The sequence below is a fragment of the Myiozetetes cayanensis genome, unplaced genomic scaffold (assembly GCF_022539395.1).
Source record: "Myiozetetes cayanensis isolate MyiCay16 unplaced genomic scaffold, myiCay2020 scf5-8, whole genome shotgun sequence".
NCBI classification, from domain to species: Eukaryota; Metazoa; Chordata; class Aves; order Passeriformes; family Tyrannidae; genus Myiozetetes; species Myiozetetes cayanensis.
In genome coordinates this window covers 43,103,113-43,113,493 of record NW_026087742.1, presented here as the reverse complement: position 1 = coordinate 43,113,493, position 10,381 = coordinate 43,103,113, and the positions used below count along the sequence as shown (strand labels likewise).

Genomic DNA, 10,381 nt, shown 5'->3' with positions numbered 1-10,381 from the left:
TTTTGTACTCAAGGGGAAGCAGCGAGAACTGCTTGTCTAGCAGGGCAAGCTGCCCTCACAGCACACCTGGGCACCACTGCTAAGGTCAGCTTTGTACCTTGCTTTCATGGGAGCCTGAGGGAAGAGATGTGTGCAAGGTATGTGTGTATGAGCACAGGAGGCTCCCTCTGAACAGCAAGAGGCTTTTCTACTGTGAGGGTGACTGGGCACTGCAAGTGGTTTCCTGGAGAGATTGTGGAGTCTTCATTCCTCCATGATCTAGAACAAAACCTTCCATGGGGAGACTGAAAGGGGCTGAGGTTTACATGTAGGGGATTTAGTACAATAGAGACATCCCAAGAAACCTTACACACTGTAGCAGTGAAGGAAAACAAGCTTCCAGATGCATGCTGAACGAACTTTATTCCCTAAACTCTGAAGTGAAGGAGGTGTAACAACACAAGCAGAAAAGAGCAACAATGCAAACATAGTGAACAACAACAGTAATACCCCTCCACCCCAACTGTTTGCTCCCTATCCTAGACTGGTGCTGAAGATGTCTGTCATCAGATAAACCTGAAATGTAAAGAGAAGTTATGTCACAATAATAAAAGTATCATCTTCCCTCCAAGTCTTCTAGCAAGGTACTGGAACAACTGTGCCCAGCATCAGCTTTTTATCTATTTCTTTACCACTATACATTAGTTCCATCTACTCCTGTGAAAAGGGTATTACAGAACAATACTTGGGGCTCCATAGTCAAAAAGACTGAGATGTGAATATAAATTTTCACTATTTCAAGATCAAAAAGTGTTTGGAACATCATCTCTAAACATCTATTAGAAGAGTGCTTATTAAATGGGAGGGGGGAAAAATACTAGATAAGAGAGAGTCAGTCAAGACATCTAAAAATCCAAGTCTCTGCTATTCTCTACAGATAACACAGTGTAAAGCTCTTAATTAAAAATATTCCATGTATGACCACATATATGGACATCAATATGTTATTCATGGATGTTTGCCTGAGTAACCACTGGCACCTGCCATTGAAATCAAACACCTAAAACAGAATTAATTTTTATTATATGGGCAAAGCACACTGTCACACATCTCCAAATTACCTTCCTCAGTTACTGGCAGCAAAGGCTCTTTATGCTGTATCACCTTAGGTCTCTGTCTCCTGTTTCTTTGTACCTGCTAGTTCTTAAACCTGTAACTGTGGGTTTCAGTAATGGTATGAAAATAATTTTTAACAGCTTTTGGTTTTATATTAAATACTTCATTAATAGAGTGGAAGGGGACAGAAGGGATTTTTTTAAAAGAAACTCTAGTTGTCAACATTACTGGCAGTTTATACTTTGAACTACAAGTTCATACCGTTCTGGAAGGATGATTTCAGAAGTTTAAAGCTTATTCACTGTACTTACATGTCACTCATCAAAGTCTGCAAGTCCCATTTCTATCAGCTTCATATGAACCAGATTTTTGTCATCTCCATACAAACAAACAGTGATCTCTGGTGAAACAGTCTGCAAGTTGACAGAGTTGACAGTAACAGATTTAAATCTCTACCTAACCAATATTGAAAGTTATTTTACTGGTTATACTTATTGTTTAAGTGGAACTGTGAATATACAAAGACTACTTCGTTTTTAAGTAAAGAAAACTGGTGTTAAAACAGCAGGAACGCTCAAAAACTTTCTGATTGCAGGATTAGGAAGAGCACCACATCATTTCCTTTCTTCAAAGTAAATGGTTCTCAGTTTTAAATTATGAGGGTACACAGCAAAATAAATACTTAAAAATTAGAGTGCCAGTAAGAGTTTTAGGCTGAGCAAGAACTAGGAGGGAAAGAAAAAAAAAAAGTGATTCTCACAAGTATGGAAGCAGAGAGACGTTTTCCTTCCACGCAGTCTACCATAGCCCACAGTGCATTGAGGCTCCACTCGGGGGAATAAGGAATTCTTTTCATGTTTGTGTCATCTAGAGCAGGTTTAAATCCAGCCAACAGAACCCGCACTGCCTGAGCAGGGTACTTCAGGAGACAGTAAGGTATGTGACGCAATCTACAACAAAAATGAGAAGTGTTTGCCCACAACAATCCACCTGTTAAGCTCCACTCTCAGTAAGGACAGGCTGCTGAATGGTTTACTGTGCAGAAACTGGGATCAGACTCCCTGCTCTGTGGTAACATGCCAGAGTCAGACTGAACAATTCCTCTGGCAGGCAGGCCCAGGCCTTAGCACAGTAACTATCACAAAGCAGTCCAGCATCCTACAGACCTCTTGGCCCACCAGGCACAAACTGCCTCATCACTACAACACTTGGGGAGGAGTCTCCAGTGCCTAAGAAACACCTGAGCACAGGAATCCAAGTACAAATCATCACAATGCAGGCTCCACAAACCTTTGTGGTACAAAGTGCCTCATGCCTGAACGTGCTCTAGACACACTACTGGAAATAGGTACCTTGTGTCTGTATTATTGACTCCCCATTCTTCTCTCTCTATCCCAGAAGCAAAGGAATGGGGAAGCAGAGCAGGAAATGCAACCCTGAAATAAAACCCTGTCTCCCACGACCCTAGTAGTATGTGAAGCAGGAAATTGTTCAAATACCATTCTGTCCCATCTTCAGCAAGGATGTGTAGATTCCCCAATGAGCTCAAGAGCAAGTCAGTGTGAGTATGCAGTACATATTAAAAATACGTACATATGCACTATATATATGTATTATATATAGATGTACTATAGTACTATCGACACATATACACAGTGTGTGTATATATGTATATATGAGAAATTCAGACAAGCTTAAGGGACCCTGAAAGCCTGGTGTGTTTGATACACTGAGCTGACACCTGTGTCAGCACAGGAGCACAGTGCTTAGTGTTGCTCAGCACCGAGCAGACCAGGGTGTGTCCCACTCAGATACTCCCCTATCCCTTATCTCATTCCCCAGCTATCTTCTGTGCAGACTGCACTTCGCACAGGATCAGAGGATTTGTTTGTGCACCTTGTCTGGAGTAAGCTTCTTGGGTGCAGAAGCAGATTATACTCCTGAGCCCACTCACAGGTTAAGTAACTGGAGATAATGGAGAAATCTGATTTTATAATAATGGGCTTTTCAGAACCACCTGAGACAGAAGCAGGTGCACAACCCCACGCTCTGCAGACAGAAATTATTTAACCAGCCAACCCACTGTCTTCACAACTGAAATCCAATGCTGAATTATAAACAACATATATGTAGTTATATAAAAAGAAATAATAGATGTAAAATTATAACTACATATAAAATAATACCAGTGTATACATACATACACACAGACATTTGACATGCATTTTTTTCTTACATATTTACCTGTTTGTTGGGGCAACTAAATAAGTACCATAGTCAACAAACTGAACCAGAATCTGAACAGGGACAAGCTGTGTAACAGAGAGGAGCTTTGCCCTGTACCATAAGCCATCCACATATTCTGCAAGGCAAGGCAGTTCTGTAAAAAGAAAAAAAAAATTACCACAAAACACCCCAGAATACTCAATGCAGTACAAATTGAACTTGAATCCACTTTGCATGAGAAAGATTAAGTTTCCTTTTCCTTCTTAAATTCATGCTATGATTTTGTTCTATGCATCCCCCAATTCTCTCTGAACTCCAATTCACAATCACTAGTATGTAATTTAAGTCACACTTCTCTACCTCACATGGCAATGATGAGAAGTAACAGCAAATTCCTAGGTAAAGATAAAGATCCCAACAGTTTAATGTTAAAACTTTTCAACTTGGACTCAGTTGCACGTTTCAGTTAATAAGATTGATCTGTAAGAGAATAAATATAAGTCTGGAGGACATGATGGAGATGCTGCTTAAAACCTGAACCAGAATTTTACTTGTTAGCAGAATGAAGTACTAGCAGTAACTGTTTTCTTCACAAAATTTTAGACCCACATACTTTATGATATTTTAGACCCATGATATACTTATGATATTTTAGTTGTGGACAAGAGAATTAAAGCCCATTTTTCCACCTAAATGGAGAAATCCAGAATTAAAATGATGCTCCTTAGGGTTCACATTAGCTTCTAAACCTTGGTTACATGATTTTCCATACATAATTTTTGTCTTTGGAATATTTAATAGCAAGCTTTTCACAGTTATAGCTTCAGTGACAGCCTCCTTAAGGGAAAAGTTCTATTACTACCAAATGTCATCAAAACTGAGTTCTGTCCATCATTCTTCAGTGGATCAGAATGACACAAAAGCTTCAATTTAAAAGTAAAAACATGATTATAGTGTATTATATGATTATAGTGCAGTGTTATTCCTTACTCTCAGAAAGTTTTATTTAAAGATGCATAGAAATATAAATATTCCTATTCTTCAAAAAGAAATTCAGGCTTTTGGTACATCCACATGAAACAACAGGGAAAACAAACACATTAATGTACCTTTTTCAAACTTTGTTAGAAGAGGAAGACACTCCACAATTTTATTGCACCACTTTAGGGCCTCATCAAGGCGCTCTGAGTCACTGCTGGAAGCTCCCTCTATGTCTATGGCAGGTTGCTTTGTACAGTTCTCAGAAGCATCAAAGCAAATATAAACCTACTCAAAGAAAAGGCCCTCGTGTTACCATTTTTGCAAAATGCCTCAGAAACTTCAAATGCCATTGGTGATCAACAATTATTAATAGATTACTTGTTCCCATCTTTTAAAGGTTCAGCACATCCTCACCCCCTTTTCTTCTGTATTTCATCATTTAACATTTAAAGTCCACATGGGAATCTTGTATTTGATCAATGCACATTACATTCTGCCTTTTGCCTGGGAGACTACTAGAACTACAGAAAATTGTGTGGGCTTACACAAAAATTAGTATTGTTCTGCCAGATTAAAACCCAAAGACCTCATTTTTTATTATACAGGGTAAGTACCAAACAGAAACATTGTAACACTCAAAGCTCTTTTTTTAGAGAAATGGTTTGTATTTCTCTGCCCCCACCCATGCAGGTATTTCAAGTAAGAGTTCATTCAGATCCTGCTCTGCACAACCACCTGCGTCAGGACCATTTTGCAACCTTTATAACGCTCTAAAACTGTAAGCCCTGTTCACCAGCTTGATGGGACTGCTACATATGTGAGACGTCTACAAGACTTACCTCCTTAGGGGACACCAAATGGGTAACTCTGACAGGAAAGGGATTTCCTGGCACAGGTAGTGGTGGCAACTTGTATGAACGTGAAACGCAAGTGTCTCCTGCAAGGAGCCCCTAGACCAAGACAGACTTCAGCTGAGCATCACATTTAGTAACAAAATGGAAATTAGCTTTGATATGACTCTGGATTCAAAGGAGTTACCTAAGAATGTTGTGTATAATAATAAACAACATGTCCTTGATGGAAAAAAATATTAATCAACTTTTCCTTTCAACTCTTACGAGGTATTTTTTAAAAAGCTTTAGCTAAAAGATAAGAGAACTCATTAACAGTTTTAAAACAAAGAATATATCTTTGAAATGATCTGAACATACTGACATGGTAACTAGATTGCTGTTAATTTAAAAAAGCATTCCCTTTAGAGAAAAAAAATTATAAAAAACCCTAAAATTAAAGCAATGAATTAGCACAGATAACCCTAAATGCCAAGCCCCTGGGTTCCTGCAGTTTGTCAGAGCAAGTTATCCTTTAAGAGCAAGGCAAAGAATAAATGAACTCCTTAGCCACCACAATTATCACTCTTTCAAAAAGGCAATAGATAAAGTACAGATACATATTTTCTCAGTAGCACAGTGTCCTCTTTTAGAACCATGCTTTTACAGTCTGAAATTCTACATGTCATTAATGCTTTTGGTTCACAACAAAATCAACCTTGGTGCATTAAATGATGCACACAGGCCAGCTGGATCACAGGTCATGAATGCAGCTCCTGTTCTCCCGCACTTCAGTAGGAAGCTCAACAAAACGTGCAATTTCTGCAGCGACAGCAGTGTACTCTACTGTAAAATTATCTCCTGAAGCAAAGACGTATGTTGGAAAGAAAAATACACTGGCAGGCTTGAAACAGAACTAAGAAAAATGAAGTAAGAGTCTTAGCAATTTAGATAAACCTGATCCTCAGATTCCAAGAAAAAAAATTAAATAAAACACGGAGAAGTTACTTATGTAGGACTTGAGACAACGAAGATAGGTAAAAAATTCAATCCTTCCCCTAAGATAAATATCCCAGACATTTGGAATAAAGAACCTAGGTAATTCCCTTAGAAATCACTGGGTTTATGCAGAAATACCTGATTCAATTTACTTTGGATTATGTCCATCCTTGGATATATTTCTATGAATAACACTAATCCCTTCAAGTGATAAAAACATTAACCTATTCGTAGCATTTTAGGTTTTAGAGGAACACAAAAACTAACTGGACTTTAGATAGGAATGCAAAAATCTCTTTTCATTATGGAGTCCAGGAACAAACTCTTGGCAACCCACTATTCCATACAACCTTATCAACATGTTGTATCTACACTTCTTATGCTGCAGACCTGTGTACTTGTCTTACTGCTGTTTATACCACAAAAACAGTACAGATCAATCCCCAGAGGTCACAAACTGAGTAATCCTTTCAATGTTGGAACAACAACAGTGAAATAGATGCACACACAGAAGTCTCACCACCTTTTGTATATCCTGACAACCTTCAGCAACGCAGTACTTCTGGTGTGCCATGAAGGATGAAAGTGAAATCCCACCAAAATACAGGCTGATGGACAATTTGTCCCGTGGGTTATCCGGTAATTTCTGTTTACACAAGACAAAAAGGTATATGATAGTAATAGCGTGACTGAGGTCTATAGAAATAGCAACCAGGAAATTCAAACCTCTCATGCTGACATGCACCATATTCATTCACTGAGATACAAAATAACTAAGGATGGCTACTAACCCAAGTTATGACACAAATGGGAATATATCAACCTCTGGAATGGCAGCATCAGCTACTCATTCTAACACTGAAATATTACCCCATATGTTTGCTCATCCAAACCCTTCTCTTTCACAATTTATCATTAGAAGTTAAACTATCTGAAATTGCTTGTTTTTCAGGCAATAAAGATGATATTTCCTTATAATGTTAAGATAAAAATTTAAGCATGTCCTTACTTAACTATATCAAAATTTAATCACTTAAAATAGAATTCATGCTGTTGTTAGCTAGGTTACTTGTCAGAATGACAACACAGAATTTAAACAGGATGAAAAAGTGTGACTACCTCTAAGGGACACATTTAAGGCCTGAAAACTATAATAAAGGTCAAGTCACAGGAGCAACAAGTTTAGTTTTGTCAAAAGACACATTTACTACTACACTTCTTCATATATTATTCTTAATGCCAGATAAAAAGGAAAAAAACTCTGAAAAATAAGCTTCCACATCTACAAATAAAGCAAGCTACCTCAACATGTATTTCAACCTCTTCATTTGTAAGCAGTTCTTGAAGGCAACCTACTGCATCCTGCTGCCAAAAATTTCCAATCTGTTTGGAGAAAAGCAAGAAACCCACACATTAAGACGCTGGTAAGTAATGTTCCTCCTGTTCCTAAGACAGGTGAAAATACATGACTATCACTAAACAAACTTATTTGAAAACACACATCATTAGTCTGACTTGCCTACAACCATTTAAGTATTATCTGCTATTTGGTGCATTAAAACTTCACAGAACAAGCTGCCAAACCCCTGGCTGTGGCACCACTCGCATAAAGATTTAACTCACCAGACTGAACCGGCCCTTTCAAATCCCATCCCTTTCACAGGTAGGACTGATGAAAAAACTACCAAGGCTCCACAGACCTCACTACCCCTCTTGGGATCTGCAACCTTTCTCAATACTCCTCAGACTGCTCCCAGCTGTATCTCCTGGGCCAACATGGAACAGCAGCAGCAGATAATAGAGTGGATGGTGTGAGGCTCAGCAGTTGCCCTGTGATGTCCCTGATACAAGCCCCCAGCAGGCAGCACACCTCTCTGGAGAGCACCCACTGCTCTTTGTTAGTTGTACTGGAGGTTGCACAGGGAGCAGATGGTGCTGCCTTACTCGGCTGATGTGACAGGTCTGTACTCGTCAGCTTGCAAGAGTGCCAAAGCAGCTCCAGGAGTGTACCTCGAACCCTGGGGGAAGTCTCTCCTTCCTGCAGGTCCTAGCCACTGCAAGCTTCCATTCTTCTGCATTATTGCCCCCCCCACCCCTTCTGTGTGTGCCACTGGGAGAGCTTTTGGCTGTTCAGCTGCAGGTCCACTGCAGAATCACTGGAATCAGCTATCCAACTCCTTCTCAGCTTCCCTGACATTACACAGACCTCTCACCACCTCCTGCAGTTCAGCCACCTGTTGCAGGAGGGTCCCCTACATGGGCAAACCTTTTGCAGGCAGGTCTGCTGCCTGTCCTTGCCCCAGGCACTTCCTGCAGCCTGAGGTCTGCACTAGCAGGACAGATACTGCAAGTCCCCCTGGCCTTGCTGGAGCTGCAGCCCTTAACTTCCAGCAATAAAAAGGCTTTCTTTGAAAGTAAGTTTAAAAGTAAGCTAGTAATTTCAGTAATTCAAATTTACTAAACGCACCATACAAATCAAGCAAGGTGTGATGGTATGTGAAGATGTTATTTACATACCAATTACTTACTAACAAAACCCCCTGAAACAATTCACTTGTATTAGTTTAGATTGTTTCCTACATAGCAGAGTTCAGAATGACAGAAACACTTTTGCAGGATTTTAAGATCTATGATTTTCTGGTCGTTCTGCATAAGAAATCAAAGCCTCAATTTTTATTGTTATTACAAAACAAGTCGCCACTTCAGAGTATCACCCTGCCAACTACTGCTGTGTCCTGTCTCATAAAGGTTTTAACTCCCACGGCAGCTGCTTTTGAAGCATGGTCCCTTCATAAAGCCATCTGCCTGTTCCTGACAAAAGGCTGCCTTGCTGAAATGCTCCTCATCAGGTCTTCTCTGAAGCCTTGCAGGCAAGAAAAAATACCAGCAATTAGTCTAAACCTTCCTGTGACTAAACAGTGCATTGATATGAGTAGCTACCTACTAACACAAATTTGCCATTACTCACCGGTAATGTCTTGTAGAGCTGACAAGGGATGCAAAATGGAGGAATGCCAGTATACAATGTAGTTGGATACAGATGACACTGAGGAATGCTCTCTATGTAACCATGGTCTATGTACCGTACCTATATGAAATGCAAAGCTTAACTTAAAAAAACAGGAATAATTTCAATAAGGTTTAATAAGAGGAAGTTTTCGTTTACAGCATCCGCTTTCTTAGAGGAAAAAAATGGTGTGACGGTAAGCAGGTGATGTGACAAAGTGGAAGTGAAGGAAAACATTAGAAAACTGGTATGGCAGATTAGAAGTCCAGTTTCTAAACTTCTCTTGCAAGAATTTGTGAACTAGGATAGCATCAAGACTTTGCAAATCTACATTCAAAAAATCATGAGCAGACTCAAAAGGTTAGGTAAGATTACCAGCTATTGACAAAAAGTAGCTCCAGACCCGTGCAGCAGAAAGAATTCAAAATAGAGAGCCACTACTTTCTGGGTGGCGACAGGGCAGGGAGATGCTAAACCTAGTTGTTTTCAAAGCATTCTGCATATGGTAAGAACAATAAAAGAAGGAAAAAACCTAACACCTTACAGGTGACCAAGAGTAGATTTTTACTCAAGGAAACTTACCATTACTAAGAAAACTATGGGAAAAATGGTGACAACTCAAACAGGTAGACAGAATTCATCTTTAAAATGAACGTAAAATTCAGGAAAGTAAATCACACTTTTAAGCAGAATGAGCATCTGCATTGTCAAGTCAGCTGAATCAAAAAGTGTGGGATCCTAAGTTTAGTTTAGGGGATTGGGTTATTTACCTTTTTTAACACACATATGCACATATTCATATGCCCCCCTCCCACTCCACCCATAATCAAACTTACCTGGAGAGTACTACCGCAGACTTCTACAACTTGACCTCGATACCACATGGTATCTGATCCTCTTACAACACAAGCTTCTCCCTTTTTCCAGCAGTAGGGTATCAGAAGACCAAGGCCTTTGAAAGTATTTTGTATTTCAGTCATCAAACTGCTTAGTGCAACTTCTTGGGTGAGGGGGAAATAAAAAAAAAAATTAAAATAGTTTAATATATTCACACAAAGTATTTTCATCACTAAAACCCAGCAGATTCAGATGAAGGCATATATAAACATAAAATACACATGCTGCTACAAAACATATTTTCCAAAACTGATACAATATGTATGTTCAATGTCTATTAAATGTTGACAACTTGCTACTTAAAAGTAAACTGCATTTCTAATTCTGAAGCCCTTAATTCTGGATT

General features: G+C 39.2%; 1 protein-coding gene across 1 annotated transcript in view; it reads right to left on the bottom strand.

Moving 5' to 3' along the window:
- Nucleotides 1-1,409: 1,409 nt before the first annotated feature.
- Nucleotides 1,410-10,381, bottom strand: part of RNF17 (ring finger protein 17) — a 38,539-nt gene continuing 29,567 nt past the window's right edge. Inside the window, exons 25-33 of the mRNA XM_050332994.1 lie at nt 9,975-10,138; nt 9,100-9,219; nt 7,434-7,514; nt 6,652-6,777; nt 5,142-5,252; nt 4,431-4,587; nt 3,340-3,475; nt 1,856-2,045; nt 1,410-1,508 (exon numbers count right to left, since the gene is read on the bottom strand). Coding sequence (XP_050188951.1) covers nt 1,410-1,508; nt 1,856-2,045; nt 3,340-3,475; nt 4,431-4,587; nt 5,142-5,252; nt 6,652-6,777; nt 7,434-7,514; nt 9,100-9,219; nt 9,975-10,138 — 1,184 coding nt within the window. The remainder of the gene's footprint in view (nt 1,509-1,855; nt 2,046-3,339; nt 3,476-4,430; nt 4,588-5,141; nt 5,253-6,651; nt 6,778-7,433; nt 7,515-9,099; nt 9,220-9,974; nt 10,139-10,381) is intronic.